We start from the raw sequence: 26,051 nt of genomic DNA on the forward strand, positions 1-26,051 counted from the left end.
TGTTTTTCAGCTTACGGACAGGCAGCAAGCAGCAGAAACAGATCAATTGGTCTAGTTTAGACAAAGACTGAAACTCAAATGTAGGATTTCTGAAATGCTTTTGTGTGGACCAGAAGGGGATGGGAGGGGAGATGGGGAAGAAAAAAACAAAAACAAAAACAAGAGGAACACCGAAGAAGCCAGCAGAGTTTAAACAAATTGAACTGTCAGAATAAAACCAGAAACCACGACAGTAAATGCTTAGCAGCCAAACACATTTATTAGTCTTTTTCTTTTTTTTTTTTTCCAGGAACTCAAAAATATTTTGTAGTTATAATGTAAGCAACTGAGTTGCACATAATACAATCATATCTTTCCAAAATAAAATAAAACTAAACAAAAACAAAATAAGCTGTTTAAAAGCCCAAAAAAAAAAAAACCCTTCAGAAAACTCTTATATATGCATTACATCATCTCTGTTTTAATGAAATGACTACGACTTTATTCCTTATCACTCAACCTGTCACAATCCGAGAAAACACCACCCTTCAGTTTTGTTTGTTTTTGATATATATATATATATATATATTTTGAAATCCAGCATGAGAAATACAGTACCTGCTATGGCAAAAAATACACATAAAATGCAACTTTTCAGCTTATTTGTACATTAGTAGAGTTTAACATTTTGTTTGTTTGTTTTTTTTTAAGTGAACCAGTGATTTTAAGTACCACTATACTAAAAAAAGTAAAATAAAATATAGAAAGGGGGCCGGCCTGCCGTGCAAGTGAACCACCAAAGTGCCTAGTTTCTGTGTCCACGTTAAACCAGTAAGATGAGCAACCTTACCATACGGGAGTCTGACTGAACCTTTATGTTAAAAAAGACAATGCCACAGCCTTCCTTTTCTCCCCTCAAATATCCTTAAAACTTATCTGCATTGTCAATTGCCAATCAGAAGAGAGAAAAGAGAAAAAGCCACCAAAATAATATCATAAAAGCAATTTCAAGTATAAGAAAACAAAACACTTATAGGTAACTTGCAGAGAGCATCAACAAGTGCAGCGATTTAGTCCTTTTGACAGGTTTTTCTGCCGAGTGTTTCAGACGAGAGGATTTTTGCGGTACCTTCCACAAAGTTTGTGTGCAAAGTTGGAAAGCTGCCTCTTAAAACTTCAGCCTGTTCCTGGTGCCTTTCTCTGAGCCTTCTGATTAAAGGGGCAAAGAGGGCCGCCAAGAGCAGAGAGGAGGGGGTGAACCTGTGTCACAATGAGCTGAATAGGATCTCTCTCCCCCTCTGCCACATCCCCAGGTCCTCTCACCTCTGGTTCAGCCTCAGTGACCTCTTACTGAAGGGTCTCTCACTACTTACTGTTTCCTGATTTGGTAGAATGAATTTCACTATGTAAACATAGTCCCCTAGGATTACGGAACCCAAAGCAGCATTTGTATCTCCATCAACAGGGAGAAAGATAAAACAGTCCAGAAACCTCTCCTTGGGTTGTTTTTTGTTGGTTTTGGTTACGCAGAACAGGGCTGGGCTGGGTGCAGAATGAAAAGTTGTAAGCATATAGTGGAAAGTTAGGGACTGGGCATGGTCGAGTGATTGGATCTGCTTTATTTTCCCTCCCAGAAGAGTATTTTTTTTTTAAACCTGTTAAAAATGTTCCTGCACCTTAAGTCGTGCTGAAATTAAGGCCAAGGGTGCAGAATCTTGTGCACATGTCTGTGAGCACACTAGAGATGCGTGCACCATTTTGATGTCTTGTGTTGAGACCACTGCATACACTTTGGTCACTGGTGTGTGCAAAGGGTGTAGTAGGGGGAACGTCCCAGGAAAGAGGTGCAGACATCAGCAAAGCCCTTTGGGAACATCAGAGAGGGAAACGAGGGCAGGCAGAACCCCAGCAGTGAGAGGAAGCACACTGATAGCCCAGGGCCTCCAGACAAACAACAGAAGTAAAATCCAAGAACAGTGCCAGTTAGAAGATGGACAGGGGGCGCCCATGCACTTCCAGCAAGATTCTTCCCTCAAAGGAAGTCGTCATTGAACAAGATCAGGGAGCGCACTTAAAGAACTTTTTGACAGATATGGGTAGAAGTTAAAATGGGACAAATGGGGGGAGTCTTCTAACCCTGTATCACAGGAGCCTCAAGTCTAGAAGGGCAGCAGCCGTCAGTGCCCTGTCAAGCAGCACGTGTCAACCTAGCTCCTCTAAGAATGTCAGCTTTATAGACACAGAAGAAGATTTGCGGACACGCAGGGTTTTCAGGGTTGTCTTCATGCACTCAGCTGAGCTCCTTCTGAATAGAAGTACATTTCTAGAGCACTGCTAGGAAAGTCGTAAGACTGCCTGCAGCATCAGGGACAAACCCCACTGAGGAGTTAGAGAACCACACTACAGGGCAAGAAGTGTGTGCGTCCTAACAACAGAAAGGCAGAGAACTCAAGGTCCTGGCTACAAAACCTTTCTTTAGTCCTGGAAGGGATGGATCATATACAAGAGAGAAATTCGGATAGTCCCCACCCTGGGGTCTTGGTGCTAGAATAGCCAGCACCTAGGGAGGGCAGGTGTAGCCCCTGGTCTGTTATCCTGTGTTGTGGGGAAGAGGAATACAGGAGGAAAATAGCCATACCACAAACCCAAAGCCACCCCACTGACCTGTGTTGCTTTTTCTTCAACAAGAATTCAGATCTGAAACTTCTGACGGCTTAAAATGCAAATATCATATTTTAGGGTTATTTTCACAGCAAAGAAAATGTTTCAAAGACTTATCTGGTTATTTACACACCCTTATTTTATAAAGAATAACTGACTGATGTCAAGAAAGGAGGAATGAAGGGTTTACACTGTGGGGTGGGGGAATATACCTTGAGGTATCATTTTGTGTCAGACACTTGAAACATCAGGATTTTCTTGTTGTTTTGCTTTTGTTTAAAGGCAATCGAACAGATTGGAACCCTGATAAGATCATGCCTGTGCAGCCTTGCACAGACACAAGGAGACTGTGATCAAGTCTGTCACTCATTACAGTACTGTGAACATAACAGAGATTGCTGTGTGGAAAACACTGAATACAGGCTGAACATAATCTCGCTTCTGATGCTGTGTGTTGTAATAATGCCTAGACCAGAGCAATGTAGGTGCCATGATTTATCACATTCCAACTCTACAAAGGAATTGTTAGGACAGAGAGGAGGAAGTATGAAAGCCTTCCAGTGTCCCACAACTCACTGTTCCACCAGTGCAGTACAGGTGAGGGAGGCAGACATCAGGGATAGCAGACATAGAAGGGAAGGGAAGCCTTTTTTTTGCCTGTCAACAAACAGCAGGTAACAGCCCTCTTTCTCAGCTCATAATTAGGAATGGTAGCCTTCACAATGATTGAAAACTGAGAAAGGTAAAAGGAGAAGATGAATTCTCAGGTCAGCAGAGTGGGGCATGGTTCCCTGAGCTTGAAAGGGTTCTGAGTTCAGAGAATACTGGAGTCTGTGAGCTTCCATGGCTGCCCTGGTTTAACACTGCATGGCCAGTATCAAGAATCCTGCACCTTAATGGTGGACAGGCATGGCAGACACCCACTCCCACCCCCAGAATTTGCTTGGCAATCAGACCTGCCAGAGGGCAGGGTCTGGGAGGTCCCTCTGGCCCTCACTATGCTGACCTAGTGAGCCTCTCCTCTTCTTTCCTTCCTAGACATGGAGATTCCATGGACACAGAAACTGGAAAACATAAGGATACAAATTGGTTTCTTTCCCCTCTTCCCTGCCTTCCCCCTTCTCAGAAAATGCATAGTTACAAATTCAGAATACAAAATGGAGCAAGAATGACCACATATGGACTTTTTGTTGGGGGGAGGGGAACCCACAAAAAAACCACAACCACTATTTAAATTCACATTTGCATAACAATACATCCCAAGGCAACAAGGGGAGTGAGTGAGGTCTCCCTTTGTCTTCCTGAAAGAAGCTGAAGGAATCTAGAAGAGTGCTTTCCTCTGGAGTAGGGGATAGGGAGGAGGTGTGTTGAGGATGGTGGACAGGGCCCTCTGCATTCACTGGATCTTTCTTTAGAAGGCTGGGAGTGGGAGAGGTGTGGGTCATTTAAAACAAACCTGAAACACACGAAGAGACTATACAACAGTTCTCAAGAACTACAATATGATTTCAGATTTTTTTTTTCTTTTTTAAATACCGGTCTCAATTCTTTCAAAACCTTCCCTTTGCGTGCAATAAATACCCTGTTCACAAAAATAGCAACACTGATGTGACTTGCATTTGGGAAAACCATAACCTTCTAAGTCAGAGAGGGTTAAAAAAAAAAATGCAGCTTCTGCAGCACAAAGCCAGAAATGCCTTCTTTACAAGAGTGAATGAATGGATCACAAAAATTGCTGCATTCTAATTCTCCAGTGCTTACAGAACACACACACACACACACACACACACACACACACACACACACACACACGAATGCAGATGTAGACAGCTGACTTGCACTGGACTAACCTGGCTCCTGGCCTTGCTTGTTTATAACCTTCCAGGCCAAGACCCAGAATCTCTTCCACACAACCCACAGTATGCAAAACGGGCCCTCATGAGAAATCTAACGGCTGTTCCTGGGGCTGCCAGGAGACCCTCTGACAGACCACATACGGGTGGTCTCTGGACTGACAAAGGCACATTACTTAAGAGATTCCTTGGAAAGAATTAAAGGGGGTAGTGTTTTAAACACAATTAACATAACCCCAAACTTCTGGCAAAAAGAAGTTCCATGATAATCCATCACTTGGTGACCATCCTACCTTTACAAGGCATGTGACCTCTTGAAGGATCCCAAGGGTTTGCTCTGTTTTGCACAAAGACCCCCTTTTGTTTTTGGCATACACATTCAGCATCTATCACCTTTTCCTGCTGTAAGGTCAGTCATGAAAGTAAGGCTGCTCCATCTTGCCTCCTGTCCCTTTACAATCCTTAGGAGTGGGGTATCCTTTCAGTGGCCCAAGAAAAACTGCATGACCGACCAGGTCCAAGAAGCCAGGGAGAAGGGAGAGAAATGTAGGAAGAAGGGATTTCCCTTTTTGAAGAAGTCATCCCAATTTATTGATACTGGCTGGAAACAGGTCAATTGTAATTGGGAGTTTGTTTCCAAAGCACTCAGAGTGAAAACTAAGTGGAGGCACATGACACTCTATGGAAACACTATTTCTTATTTATGAAATTATACCTGCCCTATCCCCTCCTATGGAAAAGTAAGTCTGTCACCATGAGGAACAATGCCGAACTCTGTAGAGCTTCTGGCCAGGATATTACCCCCTTTTCTGACCAGGGCCATTTCTTGCTGAAAACAAATCCATGTGTACAGCTGACCAGAGAGAGAGCTACTTAAATTCTGAGAGGCAAACACAGGCATTTTCTGTCATTTTGCTACTATTAAAAAACCATTCAAATGATGGAAATACCCATCAACTGCTCAGGACCTAGTCAGGACGACCATGAAATGAGGGGCAGGGTGGAGGCTGAGCTGGCAGGAGCTGGCCCTCCACTCTCTGACTACTGTCCCCTCTTAAACCATGCTGTATCTTGTTCATGTCCTCCTTTGGCAGTGTGGACTGGGGGAGGTATTGTGGCGTTGGGAGAGAACTGATGTTCAGTTTTTGCTCCATGAGACAGGGTCTCTCTGAAACTTGCCATGAAGATCAGGCTGGCCTTGAACTCACAGAGATCCACTTGCCTCTGTCTCTCAAGTGCTGGGATTAAAGGCGTTTGCCACCAAGTCTGGTCTGATACTCAATTTATATTATCATCATATATTTAGATTATTGGTGTTCACAATTATTTCAAATCTAATGAATGTAGTATGGCCTTTGTCAAATTTAAGGCTGAGAATAAAAATACTACTATTGATGAATGGAACCATTTTTGATGACAGCACACCTTTGGCACTGACTGTAAGCCTATCAAGCATTATTACAGGGTTTAACAAACTGGGGATATTATTTTTTTTTCTATAGGATGATGATGTTTTCAACAGCCCTGTTCCTGTAGATAAAGAGCAAAGGTGCTCTGTATGACCCTCAGGGTCTAAAGATGGACAGTTCATTCACACACAGACTAGAATAGTGTCCTGGCTGCACTCAAAGAAGACAAATGAGACCACAGAAGTGAAGTAAGATAGTAAGAAGTGAAGGTAATTCACTGACATGAAACTGTGACAAAACTTGGCAATAACACTGGAGAATAAAGTTCCTTTTTAAAAACCAGCTAAAAATGTGTCTCTGCTTCTAGTTGAAGACCTTATACTTAGAATAAAAAAACGCGAATTCAAAAAGCAACAAATGACAGAGTAGTACATGCTGAATTTTACTTCTGAGGGCAGGGAAGAATGGGACCTTTCTCATACAAAGACTCAATTGTGCCTCAATCTTAGAGATGGCTATGGCAGCCAAGCCTGCTGAAAACATCCGGTTGACACTGGAGAGGAAAGCAGGCTTGTGAAGCATTTTGCTCAGCAGAGAGACACTAAGAGTCAAAATGGCAGAATATGAGAAAATAGTTTAAAAAGTACACAGCATCTGAGGTCAAAGTAGAATCTGGCTATTAATCCACAAAACCCATTTCCCTTACAAGAGAAAGGTGACAGTGATGGTGTAGGGCTTGAGGAATTGTGTAGCTCAGGCATAAAAATGTGCTCGCCTGACATGGGCAAAGTCCCAGGTTTCATCCCCAGCACAATAAACTACGAGAAAGGAGCGAAGTATCTGCAGTCAGTTAAGGTTCAGTTTCTGGTAGGTACACTAGTAAAGTCTTTCCAAATTCTTACAGGAATTCCTCTCCCTTTCTTCCCCTCCCCAGTCCCCCTTACATACTATCTGCCACATTACATTCAATTTTGACTCAATTCCCAAGGATACATTCCCAACAGAAGTGGGAAGATTGTTAGAACACAAGCCATTGCAATGCGAAGTTGCTGACTGAATGGCTAACCACAGGTGATGGTTCTCTGGGGACCCTGAAGGGAGAATCCAGTTTGGAGTCTTCATTTTGGGGAGCAGCACTGCTGTACTGCTAAGTTCATTTCTATGACTGCTAGAAAGGGAGAATATGTTCATGGCTTAAGGGCTGAAGAGTAGAGATGCCATACAGGCTGCCTTTTTAAAACAAAACAAAACAAAACAAAACAAAACAAAACAAAACAAAACAGGGGTCGGAGACCTGAGTGTTTCTCAATCCTTACATGGGGTCATGGCACTGGGTCTCATCGGCAGCAGAGGTTCTCCCGCGTGATGGAAGACAACTCTTTCCCACACTTGTGCTTTTCTTTTGGCTACTCATATGGTAGACAGAAACAATTCTGTGACGCTCATGAGACATATATATGTCTACCTACCACTAACCAAGAGTTAAAAAAAAAACTAGTCTAAAACAGAAAGCTTACAATTACATGCATGTAACGTGTACGAACCAAACCTACGTAACGGTGACTAGTATGCCTCTGTGTATATGCCAGAATGTGCTGGAAGGATATCTCATTCAATTTTTGCATGTATAATGAAGTCACCTAATGTCTTGGCAGACAGGGTTCTTGCTAAAAAATAGCATGGGAAGGGAAGGGCTTTCTACCTTCAAGATACCCTCACCATGTCCTTTCCTTATGTTACTCCTATCTAATAAAAGCTTCCAGCAAGATGGCAGATGGGCGAAGGGGAGAGGCAGGGAGAAGACAGAGAACAGGAGCTGAGAAGCTGAGCCTTTTTCCATTGGCCCAGCACAAAAAGACTTTCCCCATCACTGTAACTGTCACCCTTCTACACATGGAGAAGTCAGCACCTATGGAGGGCACACAACATAGGAAGGAACTTGGCATCCCACATTATCAAGACAAAACAACTTATTTAACTTTCCTCAATTTTTGAATTTTTGTTTATTTTGATTTAGCCCACTGCCTTTGGGGCCTGTCCAGAACGACTCCAATTTCCTTTCCCGGCAAGCATCTTACCAACTGTGGAGTGACTGGACCACATGCACACACACTCGTCCCCTCTTAGGATGTCTGGGTGTATGTACGAAGGCACTAAAGCGGTTTTAGAGAATGCAGGCAGCAACCCCACCCATTCACTTTACCTGTGGAGCTGGAGTTTCTTTCCCACTGGGAAGCTTAAAGTTTGAAAAAAGCTTTGGCCATGACCTCTGGCCCCAGAAGGAATACAAAAGGAGAATTCAACATCACCAACATCAAAGGAAACACTCCAGGTCTCTGCCACCCAGGATGGGGATATGTAAGCAGCAGATCTTCAAAACAGCATTTAAAACAAGCACAACAGGAGCTGGGAGCTAAAACAAAGTAAAATCACTTGTTCCTTATAGATTCTTCTGTTTTCCCTCCTGCAACAGACGGAGGCCAAACAGACATTCTTCATCAACAGAACAGTCCATAGGTAAATTTTCTTTAGTAATGCTTATATTTAAGATTTTTTCAAAAATTATTAACCTATATTTCCTAACTCTTTACCCAGATTCTCAGCAATCCAACAAACACACTGCTTACACAGTTTTGAGCCAATCCTTTTTCCTTAAGCTGTTGTTTCTTTATTCCTTTCTTTTGTTGATGGGGTTGGAGAGACAGGGAGAAGGGCTGCATTGGAGAACATAAACACGACTGGGGAGATGTCTGTCCAGCCTTACACAGAAGTAACATTGTGGTAGCAATCCTACTGAGCATACCAAAAACTCCCCCATCAGTTAGGCACAATCTCAAGTGAGGCCGCGGCAGCCCTCAGAAAACCTGATCCTTCTCCCACAGTTGTTAAGATAATGAATTTACCTGTTGCTGCTAAATTGGTAATTTCTAAAAAATATTTCTATGTATTTTAAAACGTGTGATAATAATGTTTGGAGACTTTTCTTTTTACATTTTTTTTTAAGTAAAAATCATTTAAACTTTTTGAAGTTTCAGGAACTTGTAAAAGTTTACTAACAGGAAAGAAACAGCTGTCTATCTAGGATAAGATACGGTTAAATAAACCATCTTCAAAAAACTGGCTTCCTACCCTAGAATTCCTGAGAATGCTTGCAAATTTTAAAGCAGGAAAATAAATGTTAAAGTAAAAACAAAAACACTGTTAAATGCTCCCAGAGTTAGTCTTCATCTAAAATATATATTTATATGTATGTATGTATGTATGTGTATATGTATATATATATATACACACATATATATATATATACACACACACACGCACTTTTTGGTCTTTTTTTTTAAGTTTTTAGTTTTTTCCCTTTAAGCTTATGATGGAAGAACATTTTAGCTTCTCATGTTTATTTTTACATGTTTCAAATCCCTCATTTATGTCTTGTAAACAAGAGGGGCTCTAGCACCCGGCTTTCACCGTAGTATCGTAAGGAACTCAACTAAGCCATAGTGCAGGTCAAGGACCCAACAGGCAGAAAGAGGAGGAAGGGGAGGAGGAGGAGAGGGTGGTAGGCAGGGCTGTGAACCAAGAGCGGCAGTGGACAGTCCCCATGGGATCCTGGGAGTCTGGGGACGCTAAGATTAGCCTTCAGTCTGCAGATGTCTGAACATAAGCTGCGCCTCACTTGGTCATCACCACCGACGACAGAGCTCTGCTCCAACACTTGAGAGTCAGCAGGGCTGGAAGGAGACAATTTGGAGGGGCAGAAGTGGGAGGGGGATGGTAGTGATGGAAACCAGAGAGCAGGGAAGGAAGGCAGAGTCCATGAGAACAAGGTGTTGCAGGAATAAACCAGAACTGAGGACTCCTTTGCCCACCCACCTTGCCAAGGGCTCCCACACTGGCAAGCACAGTGCTCACAGGAACAGCGCCCGCCAATCTCTTCAGAAGTTAGGTTTGTATCCAATAGGGTGAGCCAAGACGACTACAGAATTTCCCACTCACTGTCTTACAAAGCCACTTACATGCTTTTGTTGTTGTTGCTTTTTTCTAGTCATACCCCTCTACCCACAAAGACACAAGCTGAAAGTCAAATACATCAGGCATTGTTGTATCTTTCACTGATGATGCTAAGAAAGAAAAACTCCCCTGTCCTCAATAGCAGCAAGTCACGGAGGACAGCAGAGGTCTGCTCCCACCAGGGGTTGGAATGGGCAGGTAATTGCTGGTACAGAATGTCGGCACTTCATGTTGAACAAACAGTACGATGCAGACTGGGATATCCACACAAGTGCTAGCATGTTACCCGCACACACCTCCCTGCCCACCCACCCGCCATTTACTTAGTATGTAAGGATTCCCCTTCAGGTTCGCTTTCACTCTTTTCACAATAAGCAATTTGATATATTTTGATTCCAACATAGTACATATTGGTGATAACTGTGGATTAAACATTGCCTCCTGTTCGGCCCAGAGAACTACTACATTGATGCTTAAAAAAAAAAAAAAAAAAAAAAAAAAGTCTTTAAATACCAAAACAAAAAAACCCAACATTACAAGGAAGAAAAAAAAGAGGTCAAAACCAAAACAAGGTGCAATACTTAAGTCTTTGCTAAGTTATTTCTGCCTAAGCAAAACCACATACACAGGAAACACAACACAGAGGGAGACGCTTGAAGTACACACTGGTTTAAGAACATTCGTTAAGTAAACGTTTGTCAGTGATGGCCTGGTGCTGTAACACGCCATGGCCTGGCACAGGTAATGCTCAGCGAGAGGAGCAGAGGGGGGAGCTGCGGTGCTTCCAGGAGGCTGCTCACAATTTACTATTTTCCTCAAACAATAAGAACCATACGCATTACTTAATTTGCATTACCTGATTCCTTTAAAAAAAAAAATCTCACACCTGATGACACTGGAAAGTGGGAACACAGTTTTCCCGCTAAACATCACACGATTTAAAAATCACTGAATCATCTGTTCCCATTCAAAGTAGCAAAAAGGCTTGCTTGGGACTTAGACCCCACGTGCTCAGCGGCTGCGTATTTCACAGAAGTGAGCAACAGCTGCTCTGAGAGGCACCTCCCGCCCAACTGCTGGACTTGGCAGTGCTCAGCTCTGCTGCTAGGTCAACAGGAAGCTGGGGACCCTCAGGTTCCGGCTGCCGCTCTCATCACGAGAAGCACCCTTCGTCTTGATGCAGCCCGAAGAAGTGGCTTGAGTTGCAGCGGCTCCCTGTGCTCCTGTGTTCTCATAGTTAAAAATAATAAAAAGCGGATGGCCGGCCAGCCAGCCTGCAAACTGTCAGCAATGCAGCTTTCTGAGAAATCAGGGTGGGGTAGGACGAGGAGGGCAGGACGCAGGCACACACATAAGAGACAGAGAGGAGGATGCACGCAAATGCACATGAACACACGTGCACACACATACCAGAACGAGCATGCCTGGGCAGTTACATGTGCCAGAACACACTGGTATTTATCAACCAGCCAATCACAAAATTTTTCCTTTTTTTTTTTTTAAGTTTTTTTTGTTTTTGTTTTTAAAGTGAGGCTCCGTCAAGTCTTCCCTTCCCCCTCCCCCAACAATTCTTTTGAATTTCCCTCCCACCCAAACATGGTAGACCTAAGGACGGAAACACACCCAGTGCAAACAAAGTTAAAAAGCTATTTTTTTCAGTATATATGTTTCTTAGCAACAACTTCCATATAACATGAAAAAAGTGAAAAACTAGAAACTAATTTTTTTAATTTTTTGTGTTTAAATTTAAATGGTATGTGTACTTGCTTCACATTGTCTTTCTAGGTTGGCGTTCATGATTCAAGTATTTCAAGAGTGATATGTTCTCTTTTTGGATTCATATTCCAAACGAAAAAACTGAAGTTTTAAGGGAGGCAACTATGTGCTCAGACAGTCTGTCAATGACCCACCTTTTTTTCTCTCTCCGTTTTCTTTTTTCCTTTTAAAAATGTATTTATTGCAAGTTGAAAAAAAAAACGAAAAGGTCAAGTTAGTGCTGCTGCTGTTCCAAAAAAGGTCACGAGGTCAGAGTTGAAAGTTCTAAGTTCAGATTGAATCCGACCCTCCTCCCAGAAGGTCACCAGGTAGTAAAGGAGCAGGGCTGCCCATCCTATGGGGATCTTCTACCGTAGGGACTCCCCACAAGCTAGAAGAATAGTTTGGGGGCCCCCACAAGGAAGTGCCAGCAAGATCGGCCCCACTGCTGCCACCAGTGCTGCTGCTCCACTGCCCGAGCCCGGTGGACCCACCGAAAAGGTTCAGCGCAGGTCCAACGGGGTCGGCTTGGTTCTGGCTGGTCTCCAGTGACTGCCACCCTGTGCTGGGTGCGCTTGGGGTTGCTGCAGGTGTAGGGGGCTGAGCTTGAGCCAGAAAGCGGCTGACTTCATCCTCAGTGGCGAACTCGGCCAGGATGGTAGTGTTTCCCAACACACACCTGGAGAAAGGAGAGAGGGAGAGCAGCATGATCTAAGGGATCACAAGCCTGCAAGGGGTCACTGCGGTCAGCCCTTTGCTACTGTGCAGTCTGCACGCCTGCTTGCTTGCTTAGTGCTGAGAATACAGGTGTGTAAAATCATGCTGGGTTTATGCAGCACTGGGGCCTGAACCTAGGGGTTAATGCATGCTAAGCAAAACAAGTGAGCTATGTCTCCAGCCCACCTGTATGGTGTGTGTGTGTGTGTGTGTGTGTGTGTGAGAGAGAGAGAGAGAGAGAGAGAGAGAGAGAGAGACAGAGAGAGAGAGACAGAGAGAGACAGAGAGAGAGAGAGAGAGAGAGAGAGAGAGAGGGAGGATATTCAGGGCAATGATTATACTCTGAACACATAACAGTGTGAGGGTGGATGTATCAGTTTACTTGTTAACACCCACCAACAGGGACCCAGGAAGTAAACCAAAACCTTATGTAAACTGTGTACTTAGGTGGATTAGGTGCTAATGAATGTTCATAAACTATAACACATGGCCACAGTAATGAGTGATGATAATGGGGGAAGTATCATTGAGGGAGTGGTCAAGAGTATTATGGGAAGTTGCTGTCCCATTCTCTCAATTCTGTTGTGAATCTAAACTATTTTCAAAAGAGTTCAAGTCTTACAAAAGCCATTTTCTTTCTTTCTTTTTTTAAATCCATGTGACGCAAAGAATTCCACCCATACCAGTAGACAAGGTTGTAGAGCATGAACTTGCTGCTCAGACCTTGCTATCGCTTACGTGTGCTCTCTGTGGATTTTTGTTATGGTATCTGTGGCCAAAGGGAGTCAACACTTTTCTGTCCACCAGTTTGACAGTAGGTGGGAAAGAGAATGGTCAGAGTCTGATCCAGTCTGTCTACTTCATGCAAAAATCCTGCTACCCACAACTATAATTTCTTCTTTGGGCTGGGTGTGGTAGAACACACCTGTGATCCCAGCAGTAGGAGGCAGAAATAGGCAGACCTCTGTGTGTTCAAGGCCAACCTGGTCTGCATAGTGAGTTCTAGGACAGCTAGGGCTATGTAGAGAGATCCTGTCACAAGAAACCAACTAACCAACAATTTCTTATCCACATTCTGCAACAGCAACTAGGTTCTAACATGAAATCTAATAGCATTTAGAATGTTCTGCATTTTCATAAACATTGGCCTTGTTTGCAGTACTTAGAGTCTACTCACTACTTACTTCTGAAATTCTTCAGTACTGGTCAATGTATACAGGACTGAGGCTCTGTGTGCTCGCTTATGTCACTGTTAATCAAGCAGGACCAGAATACGCCTTTGTGTGTCCCATGTACCTGTCTAGATGGCTGCTGGACACAATACTTACATGTGCAGTGCAGTCTGGGCCTTGGCTGCCTCTTGTTTGGTGCTGTATCGGATCAGGGCAGTACCCTGGGTTAGATTCAGATGGAATGTCAGCAGCGGACCATGCTGCATGCAGATCGTTCTCAAGGTTGACCCATCAATCTAGGAGGTAACAACACGCGTGAGCTAAGATGTAGAGGAGCTGTGGGGAAGAGAAATTCTGAGGCATTTAAAGAATGTCACTGAGACCCATTGTTCCTATTTTGTAAATAAGGCGTGTCTATATAAAAACATCTAAAAATAAAAACGTAAGATCCAACCTATGGTCTGCTTTTCCAAGAGATGATCAAACACGTATGTGCTCCTTTGTAGAGCTCAAAAGAGCAGACAGGAGAATTAAAAGTTACCATGCAAAGCTGTAAACATCATTACTAACATTTTATTTTATTTTTTATTTTTTTCACCGTTCTTTTTAAACATTTATTACAATTTATTCACTTTGTATCACAGCTGTAGCCCCCTCCCTTGTCTCCTCCCAATTCCACACTTCCTCCCTCATCTCCTCCCATGCCCCTCTCCAAGTCCACTGATAGGGGAGGTCCTCCTCTCCTTCCATCTGACCCTAGCCTATTAGGTCTCATCAGAACTGGCTGCATTGTCTTCTTCTGTGGCCTGGTAAGGCTTCCCCATCCCTGGGGGGGGGTGGGGTGATCAAAGAGCCAGCCACTGAGTTCATGTCAGAGACAGCCCCTGTTCCCTTTACTAGGGTACCCACTTGGACACTGAGCTGCTATGGGCTACATTTGTGCAGGTGTTCTAGGTTATCTCTACAAATGGTCCTTGGTTGGAGTATCTGTCTCAGATATCAGGCCCAGATAACCCTGGACCCTGATTTTTTGGTTCTGTTGCTCTCCTTGTGGAGCTCCAGTCCCCCTTCCAGGCCTTTCTATCTATAACGCTTCTTTCATAGGATTTCCTGCACTCTGCCCAAAGTTTGGCTATGAGTCTCAGCATCTATTTTAATACCTTGCTGGGTAGTGTCTTTCAGAAGCCCTCTGGGGTAGGCTTCTGTCTTGTTCCTGTTTTCACCCTCTTCCAATGTCTCTCCCGTTTGCCTTTCTGAATGGGAATTGAGCATCTTACCCAGGGTTCTCCTTCTTGCTTAGCTTCTTTAACTGTACAGATTTTAGTATGATTATCCTATATTATATGCCTAATATCTACTTATAAGTGAGTGTATACTATGTGTGTCTTTCTGCTTCTGGGATACCTCACTCAGGATGATCTTTTCTATTTTTTTTTTAATTTTTAAAAGATTTATTTATTTTATGTATGAGTGCTTCTCTGCATATACACCTGCATGCCAGAAAAGGGCATCAGATCTCAGTATAGATGGTTGTGAGCCACCATGTGATTGCTGGGAATTGAACTCAGGACCTATGGAAGAGCAGACAGTGCTCTTAACTACTGAGCCATCTCTCCAGCCCTAACATTTTCTTTTTTCTGCCTCCCCAATAAATAACCTTACAGAAAGAGACAAGACAAGAAAAGCACCCTGAACACCCGACAGTTAAAATTGGCCTAGTCCAAAAACTATTCACTCCAGCACTGTCACATTCCTTTGACCATACATAAAGAGGGGACTACTTCCACCTCCTTTTGACTAAGCCCATTTGACCAAGGGCAAATGGGGATTATGGAGTAGTTTCCCCACTCCAGGAGTTATATGAACAAACCTATTTACTCTGTGGATTAATTTTGCAACAAGATCAATGTTCTGTCTGCACGTAGACCTGCACACCAGAAGAGGGCACCAGACCTCATTACAGATGGTTGTGAGCCACCATGTGGCTGCTGGGAATTGAACTCAGAACCTCTGGAAGGGCAGCCAGTGCTCTTAACCTCTGAGCCGTCTCTCCAGCCCCCTTGCATCAAGATCTTAAGTGCATTTATTTAAAAGCCTTCATCCCAATACTTCAGTTCACTTCACTGGAAAAGATATGCTACAATTGGGAATGACTGAAGAAGCTGGGTAATGTGTGACAGACAGGGGTGAAGCAACTGCCCAACAAGCACAGGCCCTAGGCTCCATTCTCAGTACAAGGAGACAGCCTGAAGAACAAAACCCAGCAGTCCTGCTGGAGCTTCACTGGAAACCATCAAAGAAGATGCTGTTGGCATGTTTGCTAAGTGACATCACCTGCAGGCGTAAGTCAGAATAGGGCACAAATGGCTTTCGACTGATGACCTTCAAACACATTTTTGGTGATGGAAAAAACAAAAAACAAAAAAATCAATCACCCATGTATCAACTTTGCTGTATTACCAATTTTAAGCTGGGAGTGAGGTTAGTCTATTTATTAGGCAGTGTTAATATTTAAAGAAATCAATTATTTCTGATAAAAACACAGGCAGCATCACATTAACTTTATTATATACGTAATACATACTTATGATTTTTTAGTGGATAGAAGGAGTGAATGGCTAGCTAGCATTCCCAGGCTCTTTTTAAAACTGGGCACCTCACCGGGCCTGGTGGCACATGCCCGTAATCCCAGCACTCCGGGAGGCAGAGACAGGCAGATCAGTGTGAGTTTGAGGCCAGCCTGGTCTACAAAGCGAGTCCAGGACAGCCAGGGCTACACAGAGAAACCCTGTCTCGAAAAACCAAAAACCAACCAACCAAGCACCTGGGTACCTCTTCTCGCCTCTCATGCGATCCATATTATAACACTACGTAGTGTGACAACTCTTACAACAAGGCATCTATAATTTTGAGCAGCAGCATGTCTGAGTTTTCATCCTGGGCCTGCAGCCAGAGGTAGAGTACCTGCTTACTGTGTGTGAAGCCCCCGGTGTGATCCCCAGTGTCAGGATCACGCCTGTCCCCACACCATTCTTTACGGTTTAGTCAACTATTAGCTAGGGAAATAAACTGGGACTTTTATTTATTTTCTTATTCACCCACCCACTCACTCACTCATTTATTTTTGAGAGATTATGCAGCCCTGGTTGATCTGGGGCTATGTAGACCAGGTTGGCCTCAAGAGATCTGCCTAGCTCTGCTCCCCAAGTGGCATACAACACCATGCCTAGCCTTAAACTGGGACTTCTGAGCTGATTAAACATCATGGTAAAATATGCCCTTCTGAAATGTGCCTAGAAATAGGAGTCTTGTGATTACTTGCCACAGATAGGTTAACTGGGCAAATAAGTTTATGGCAAACTGTATTTGCCCACAGAGAATCCTAAGAGACATTGGCTTGTTAAAAGGGTCTGAGAATCTCGCAGTGCCACTTTACCAACAGAGCCATATTCTAAGCCTCTGCTGGTAACACCTTTTTTCTATCATCTTATTTGGTTCCAGATTCCAACTGGCATGTCTATACAACACACTGGCTCAAAAGCAGGTCATATGACCTCACTCTAATTACTTCATAGAATCTTCTCATCTTTAGCATTATGGGGGTGAGTGCGAGGCCTAGAGACCATGAAATAAATGAGCTTTTTTTATAGGCCGGAAGAGGGCATCCTATCTCCTACATCCAGAGTTGAGGCATCTGAATATGGGTGCTTTCTTAACTGCTGAGCCATCTCTCTAGCGCCATAAACCAGCCTTCGTATCTGCCAACCTCTTCCCTTTCATTTTGGATAACAGTCCTATGTACCCCTAGAACCTGCTCATAGAAGAGGCTGGCCTTTTAACACACAGACATGTACCTGCCTCTCAGGTCTGGGGACTAAAGGTGTATGCCACTATGTCCAGCTCCTCTCTCTTTAAATAAAATCAACCCTCTCTAGAAAACCACAAGAAAGGAAGGTTACCTGTGGAGTGAGATTGTGAAGAACCAGCCAGTAACTAGGACGAACAGAGCCACCATCACTCCAGGTAGAGGCTATAAATAACAAAGGAAGGATGAGGGAGAGTGAAGAAACAAAACAAAAACCAAACACACACCTAAACCACCAAAATTCTCAGGTAGTCACAAAGGGGGACATTTTCATGCAGATCATATGTTTCTCTCTCTCTCTTTTTTTAACCCAGCCTTTATGGTCTTTTCTAGTCCTTGACCCCAGGGAATTCATTTGCTTATTTGTGGGACAATATTCCCTTCCAGTGTCTTTCCTCTATAATTGCTCATTTTTACTTCATGTGCCTGAGAGGGGTCTTAGGTCCCTTCATCTGTGCTTACCGCAACTTTTCAATCAAAAATGCTTTTCCCTCTACCAGACAACCACATTCTTCTCCATGTTCAGCTCTCTCCATGTCCTCCCCAGGTGCTAAGCAGTCATTCCTGCACAGTGAATCAAGCTCACCCGAGGCAATCCGAGAGTCCTGTGTCCCCCACCCCCGGACTGATCGGGGTGCTGTGCTGCTCCAGGGAGATGCCGGTTTGGGGTTGGTCAGGCCAGGAGGTGGGCGGGGCAGCGGTGTAGTGTTCCTGGAGGAGATGTGGTTTTTCCACATCTTGTTAGAGAGATGAGTGGGGTTGTGTCCTATGGGATCTGGGGACCACGTGGATTTGTAATCAGGGAACTTTGCTGTGAGAAGAGAAAAGTTGGGCATCAGTCAGGTTAGATGGGCATATGTCCACAAATAGACACAAACTTTGTGTGCTTACAGACATGTGCTAATTTATATTTTATAACATCACAACCCTGGCTCCACAAACTGTTTCAAAAAAATCGAAAAGTAGCAGGAAGCATACATTTTAAGAGCAGAAGTATGAAAATAATTGTTCTTTGCGTATACTGAATATGAAACTTTAAAATCACCATAATCTGACAAAATCATTACGTGAATTGAAGATTTAATATGGTAATTAATCTCCTACTACTTTGTTGGGTAAGCACAACTTGGAAGAGAAGACAAATTCACAGAGAAAGTATTCTTAAATAGGTCAGGTAACAGACAGGGTCAGAATGTTAACATCGCTTGACCCTTGATGTGTTTGACACCGACATTTATTCTACAAGTAATCAGTAAGGCTGGAGCAATGTCTCAGTGGTTTGAGTTCCATCACCCACAAAGTGGCTCATAACGATTTGAACTCCAGGGTAATCCCATGCCCTCTTTTGATACCTGTGGGCAGTAGGCACATATGTGGTACACATACATGCAGGTAGGCAAACACTCATACACATACAATAATATAAATAAACCTAAAAAATTTATCATCAGATAATTACTACTGCCTACTATGCTTAGGTCACTGGACAGCACTGTGGGTGATACAATTATCTTACAGAGCCTCTAGTTTTGATGGGGGACAGAACTGGTGGTAACCTTGGCAACAGCACATATGTTCAGTACAGAGAAGATGGAAAGCATTAAGCTGCCAGCAGAGGTTCTGCAAAGATAGATTTGAAGGATTCACATCGAAGGATGGGCTCAGGGAGGCAGGGAAAGGGAATCCAGGTTCAATATATGCTCCTTGGAAGAGTACATCCCCTTCCAATTTTCACAGGGGCAGAGAGCCAAGAGGTCATAGGTACATTGTGGCCAAGTAAGATGCAGTAGAGTTTCCATGTGATTCTGCACAAAACAAGCATGTTGTGGATATAAACATGGTTTTGTTTTGGTTCCAGGTGGGGGAATGTGGGACTGATTCAGATGGTCCACAGCAGCAGACTATTTGCCTCATCTGGGCTCTGAGAGGAGCTCTTTGCCAGCTGCACATAGTTTAAATCTGAGGACTCTGGAGAGAGAATAAAGGCCAGAGCCAGAGAGTGTGGAGGCTCCGAGAAAGAACAACGCTGCTCCTGCTCCCCCCTTACTGCTCCTGGTTGCTGTTGTGAGACAAGAAGCTGGAGATCTCCTGAAATGAGGACTGGACTGGCTCCAAGGAACCTGATAACCCTAACCAGCAGGAAGCAGCTAAGAGAACTGGGCTCTGACTCCCACTAACCCTTTCTTTCTCGTACCTGGTGTTGGGGTGTTGGAAGGGATTAGGGTGGAATAAGGAGAATAAGATATAAGAAATGTAAATAAGAGTTTTTTGAAAAGTACACCAACACAAACAAATGCCTGGCTGTGGTGGTACATGCCTTTAATCCCAGCACTTGGCAGGCAAAGGCAGGTGGATCTCTAAGTTCAAGGCCAGCCTGGTCTACAGAGTAAATTCCAGGATAGCCCAGACTACATAAAAAAAACCCTGTTTCCAAAAAAACAAAACAAAACAAAACAAATCCTAGGGTGAGAATGGACCAAGAGGAGTGGAAATAAAAAGTATGACTGTCTAATATATTCCCTGAGAGACAGGGTCTGGGGTCCAGGGAGTGAGGGAGAGAGGAAAGGTGGAAAAGACACTAAGGGACTGAGGGAGGAATGACATTCTGAGGATGGGGAAGCTCAGTCTCGGAGGAGTTTCCATTGTGTCCAACTACAGGAAGAACATTTTTGGGATCTGGGCTGTTACAGGAATGAGGGGACAGAGAGTGCTAGAGAAGGCAGCAAGTACCTGTACAGGCAAGCTGCTGGGGGTGGGGGAGCTGCGGCCGAAGACTGCTTCAGTCCAAGGAACAGAGCCCAACTGGGTAATGAGATCTCTCAACACTTTTTATGGCCATATAATAAAAGCACGTGAGAGGTGAAGGCAGGAAGAGTGAAGCTAAGGGTTAGCCTGAGTACACAGTGAATGTAAGGCTAGCCTGAGCTACGTGAGACCTCATACCAAAAGAAAGACAATCAAAATATTCTTTAATTAAACAAGAGTTAGACAAAAGTTTCATTATTTTGTTGTTATATAATGGTGTATATGGAAGGGTTGGAATGTGGGTGTAGGTATGCACCAGGGTGCAAGAGTGGGTCACAGGACAACTTTTTGGAGTTGGTTCTTTCCTTCTGTGGGAGCTGGGGCTCAAACTCAGGCCGCCAGGCTTGGGCAGCACATGCCTTTACCTGCTGTCAGCCTCCAAATGGGTTTACAAGTAAATGGTGTCCTATATCAAGTGTAACACGGGGAGGGTGCTGGGAACCGACTTGAGGCACTGCCCCTGTAATGGAGGCTCAGTTCTGAGGCAAAATGTAAGTGTGTTTGTTTGGTCTTTGCATCAGGGTTTTTCTACATAACCCACACCAGCCTGCAGGTATTAATTCACAACCACTCCGTCTTAGTGTGGATCTCTGTATCTCAGTTTATCTACTAAATGAGGGTAACCCATTCACACAGCAGGAAAAGGTCAAGGAGTTCACGCTACGGTTTACTACGATGCTTGGGCTGTAGAAGCACTTGGTAAGTGTATATTATTATGATTATTGTTGTTGCACTGCTGATGTGACAGGACTATAAAGAAAAAGAAACTGTAGATCATTAGCTCACTGGGATTGGCCTGAAGCTAAGGATTTGCTTTATACAATCTCAGCACTCAGGAGGCAGAGGCAGGAGGATCGCTGTAAGTTTAAGGCCAGCTAGTCTGGTCCTCATAGTGAGATCCGGGCCAGAAAGGGCTACATAAGAAGCTCCTGAAAGAACAAAACAAAACGAAAACTACCCACAAGTCCTATCCTAGGTAGAGAGGGTGGACCTGGAGGGAATGGGAAGCGAGTGTGATCAGGGTGCATCGTACAAAATTTATAAATAATTAACAAAAATATTATGTTGGGAAAAAAAGTCTCTCTCTTAACCTGTGGCCACAGAACTGGCTGCAGTGGCTAGCTGGCAAGACTCAGGGATGTTCTTGTCTCTGCCTCCTTAGCACTGGCATTACAGTTGTCTGCGACCACAGCTATGGGTTGTTTTTTTGTTTGTTTGTTTGTTTTTTCTTTTGAGACAGGGTTTCATTATATGTGGCTGTCCAGGAACATGCTATGTAGACCAGGCTAGCCCCAAACTCATGGAGCTACACCTGTCTTCACCAGAACACAGGTTCCCTGCCTGCACAGAAGCACTTTATCACTCAGCCACCTCTCTAGCTCCTATTAGCCTTCCTATTCCTCGTGAAGTCTCAAACAAATGACAAAAACCAGCCAACCAACCCGCCCCCACCCCTGATAAATCACAAGGAACTCAATAAGTAAGAATTACCGGCAAATTAAAAAAGGTCCTTATTTTGACTCTGGCCATCTATTTTTTACTCTGTCTCTAAGATTTTTGGGAAGAGTAAGATATCACTGTTGCCTCAATGCTAACAGGGAGTGAAGTGGCTGTTCCTATAGCCCTTGATTCCTTGACAGGCTGGTTAACAGGAACAGTTGGTCATCAGGTCACAAACTCTGCCTTCTGACTACCCCCAGCTGTATGAGACGCTATTTCCCATTGGCCTTGACCAATGTAGTCCTACCCTATCTCTGTGAGATGTTGGAGATTGGTCTGATACATGTTACTCGCCCTCAAGATCTGGTTACATCCATCCTTGTTTTGTAAACCTGCCTAAGACATACCTGACTGGTTGATTAAATGGCCTATACCTGGGCAGGGCAGAATGGGCTAGGTGTGGCCAAGGCTCCCAGGTTTTAGGGTTCAAGAGAGAATCATGGGGGACAGACGGATGGGAAGAGGGGAAGGAGGATACCAGGATAGGTTAGGGTGAAGAAAAAAACCTTGTGGAACGAAGATAGGACTTAATGATGGAAAGGCCCAGATAGAGAATATAAGCAAGTACCATGGTATTATGGTGGAAAGGTAGTCCAAATGAGGATTATTAAGGTGAATGGCATTGGATGGGGACTGGGAAATGGATGGTGAGGATACTAAGCCAATGCAGGTGAAATATCTGTCTGGCCCAAGGTACATAAGGCAATTATAAAATCTAACAGGTGTGTTTTATTACTTATGATAGTGGGTTAAATAATACCACCGTGATAATCTTAGGGCTACTAATAAACATTAAATATAGCCCAGCACTCATTTAAAAAAAAATTTCCTGCAGCAGTGAGACTTGACACTCCCTGAGTAGATGCTGACTGCAAGGGCAGGCTGTGCTCCCATCTGTGCTGACCTCTGTGCGTCACATCTTCTACAGGGACTCTTCAGAAGGACACACCAGTGAGAAAGAGGAACCTCACTGCTAAGCATGAGGGAGAAGCACTGAGTACCTGAAGTGCTATGAACGTTGGTAAAGGAGTTGTCAGAGGCACTGTAGGGCCAGGCACCAGGTGAAGGCAGCGAGGTGTTGAGGGAAGAGTTAGACCCTGGAGGTGACAAATGAAGAAAATATTGAGGACAAATGTTAGTATAACATTTTTGTGTGTATTTTACATAAATTCAAATAGAAGGGAAAACAAAATACAACCAAACAATACACATGTAGAAAGCAATGTTCTTCTAATTGTTGGTTAAATGATCAGGTATTACAAATAGAAACAAGGCCACAGGCCAACTATGGAGATGCTGTGTAATAAGCACACCGGTATGTGGCACTCGAGTACCTGTGGTGTTATCCCGCAGCAGTTGGTGGTCAGTATCTACAATGGGAGATGTGGCTGGACCCCCCAGCACACTTCCTGGGGTGACATAAGGGTCAGATTCAGGGTCAATATTTTGGATACCTTTCCATGGCACTCCTGGTTGGAATTCTGAGACAAGAAGAAATGTTGGGGATAGGAGAGTGTTAAAATTTAAAACTTTTCTATTTTATTTATTATGTCAAAATAACTGTTTACCTATTGTGCATCAGCTTTTCATCACAAAATAAAATTTACCCCAAGCAAACGCTCTTGTCAGCAGTGTGTCTGTCAGCATACTGTCTATCCATTCATCTGTCTGGTAGAGCACTGGATCATGCAATAAAGGCCTGACCCCGTACATGACTTTCTAGTTACTTAGAGAAAGTCAGATCAGAAGGAAAAGTTGAATCTGGTGCCTAATGGGGTGAGGCCAAAAACTGGGAGAAAAATCTGGCCTTGAGATCAGTGACCTTACCCATTTTTATTAGGTATTTGCCAAAAGCACATAATAAAATGAAATATAAGTGACCATTGCTTCACAGACTGTCTGGGCAGGGTTGGGAATAATTTAACTGATCATGAGAAAACCTAGACACTATATGAAAGCTTGTCATGTTTGCACTGATCTGCTGAAGCTGTATTTAAAGCTATGTGATAGCATTAACACTAGCATTTTCCTAATCATGCCGAAAAGAGCAGTGTGTTGTATATAAGAACAAGAGGCATTATTTCATTTCACTCTAATAAAGTGTCGTTATGCACATTGTGTCAGAATCACTATGGACACAATGGTAATTACTGATTTGTATCTTTGCCTTATTAAATCTTCTATAATAAAAACACAGAGACAAAGGAGAGGGGCAGGAGGGAGCAAGAAAGAGATACGAATCATACTGAGCTACTCATCACTGTGTCCCTGGGGCAGAGAAATGACATAAGTAATGAATGTCCACCAATTCCGTGCACATTTTAAAAGCGCTCATGTTGCATTCTACACACAGGACAAATGCCAAGTCCCAGCTACAAGGGCACTTCCTTTATCTCTAATTCCTCATGTCTTGAACTTTTCTTTTCCCATTGCACACATTTCCCATGCTCTTACCTTATCAGGCAAAAACTACTAAATGCAGGAAAGAAAGTACGGTACTTCCTCAGTAAAGTGAGCTGTACCAACAGTATGTTCAAAACCTGAACTTAACAGAAGTGCGATTCTAAGAAAAGCATCTTATAAACGATACCTGGAGGCCAACTGGCATTGCTGGATTTACTTCCGATTTTATTAGTCGGTGGAGATTTGGCAGGTAACCAGCTATCACCAGCAGGACCCGTATGGCCACCCAGTGTGTCACCTGGGATTATATCAAACTGGTTGTATGGTGACCCTCCTCGGGTCTTACCAGGGGCCACTATAGCGCCTGCGAAAAGAAAAATAATTGACTAAGAAGTCTAAGCTGGGTGTGGTAGTACACGCCTTCAATGCCAGCATTCGGGAGACAGAGGCAGGGGGATCCCTGTGAGTTCCAAGGCCAGCCTGTCCAGGACAGCCGGGGTTACACAGAGAAACCCTATCTCAAAAGCCAAAAATAGAAAGAGAGCTTGAGCTGGGGGGGGGGGAGAGTGCTGGAGAGATGGCTCAGAGGTCAAGACCACTGGCTGTTTTTCAGAGTTTGATTCTCAGCATCCCGATGGCAGCTCACAACTGTAACTCCAGTTCCAGGGGGTCTAACATACTCTTATGACCTCTGTGGGGAACAGGCATGCACATGGTGCACAGACATACAACAAGCAGACCAAACATCCACACACATAAAATAATAAATTTAAAAACATAAAAAGCAGATCTCTAGTAAACATCTTTCTACCCCACCCCACTTGAGGAACTCAAAGACAGGCACGGTTTTAAAGCCCATGGAATAGAGAACGTTGGGCTACCATTAATGGAGCATGATCGTAATGACTCACCTCACTTCTCTGAGCCTCTCTGTTTCTTATCTAAGCCCACAGGAGTGTTCTCATTCTAGAACAACCCTTTCAATCTGAAAATCCTATGGTCTAATAAAGTCAGTGAAACACAAATAAAGCCTTGAAGAAGCACAGTATCTACATAGCATCTTTACATGCTTTCTATGCTAATCACTTAAAAATGAGGAATGGGGAAAACTGAGCAAATTTAGCACCTAAGAAAGTTTTTAGTGACCAAATTTCTATTGATGCTTTCTACCCCAGCTCCAGCCCTCCTCGCTCAAGACAGGATTTCTCATGTAGCCCTGGCTATCCTGGAACTCACTCTGCACACTAGGCAGGCCTCGAACTTACAGAGATCTACCTGCCTCTGCCTCCTGAGCATCTGCAAGAGTGTGCACAACCATCTCCCAGCTCTCACAGGCTGGGTGAGCTTGGGTTATCTGGAATTGGCAGTGTTCAGAGTCCAATGGAGAAAAAGCCATCTGCACTTGCTTAAATTCAAGCAATTTAAGGTGGAATTCCTGCCTTTGCTATCACAGCAGCAACCAATTCTGCATTTCTGAGCCCAGGGCCTCATATATAAAGAAAAGCAAATCCTTTATCACTGTATTCCCAGGGGTATTCCTGTGGCTTTGCTAGTATAGCCTTCAAGCATTTTCATGCAGGAAAAGCTGAAAGCTTAAAATTTGTTAAGAACAAAAACAATACATTTTTATTTTAAGTAAAAATTCAGGAGCCGGGGGCTGGAGAGATGGTTCAGAGGTTAAGAGCATTGGCTGATTTTTTTAAAGGTCCTGAGTTCAATTCCCAGCAATCATATGGTGGCTGTCAACCATCTATAATGTGATCTGGTGCCCTCTTCTTGCCTGCAGGCAATATGCAGACAGAGCACACCTCCATACAAAACAAACAAACAAACAAACAAATAAATTTCAGGAGCCAGGGCTGGAGAGATGACTCAGAGGTTAAGAGCACTGACTGCTCTTCCAGAGGTCCTGAGTTCAATT

At 43.7% G+C, this 26,051-nt stretch overlaps 1 protein-coding gene across 6 annotated transcripts in view; it reads right to left on the reverse strand.

Moving 5' to 3' along the window:
• Window positions 1–237: 237 nt before the first annotated feature.
• Window positions 238–26,051, reverse strand: part of Tnrc6b (trinucleotide repeat containing adaptor 6B) — a 231,665-nt gene continuing 205,851 nt past the window's right edge. For all 6 annotated transcript variants that reach the window (XM_060389007.1, XM_060389005.1, XM_060389009.1 and 3 more), the window contains 7 exons: window positions 24,318–24,494; window positions 23,062–23,208; window positions 22,729–22,824; window positions 18,009–18,233; window positions 17,517–17,587; window positions 13,714–13,853; window positions 238–12,347 (listed from right to left, as the gene is read on the reverse strand). In XM_060389007.1, coding sequence (XP_060244990.1) covers window positions 11,960–12,347; window positions 13,714–13,853; window positions 17,517–17,587; window positions 18,009–18,233; window positions 22,729–22,824; window positions 23,062–23,208; window positions 24,318–24,494 — 1,244 coding nt within the window. In that variant the 3' untranslated portion in view covers window positions 238–11,959. The remainder of the gene's footprint in view (window positions 12,348–13,713; window positions 13,854–17,516; window positions 17,588–18,008; window positions 18,234–22,728; window positions 22,825–23,061; window positions 23,209–24,317; window positions 24,495–26,051) is intronic.

This window comes from Meriones unguiculatus, chromosome 8 (genome assembly GCF_030254825.1).
Source record: "Meriones unguiculatus strain TT.TT164.6M chromosome 8, Bangor_MerUng_6.1, whole genome shotgun sequence".
Taxonomy (NCBI): domain Eukaryota; kingdom Metazoa; phylum Chordata; class Mammalia; order Rodentia; family Muridae; genus Meriones; species Meriones unguiculatus.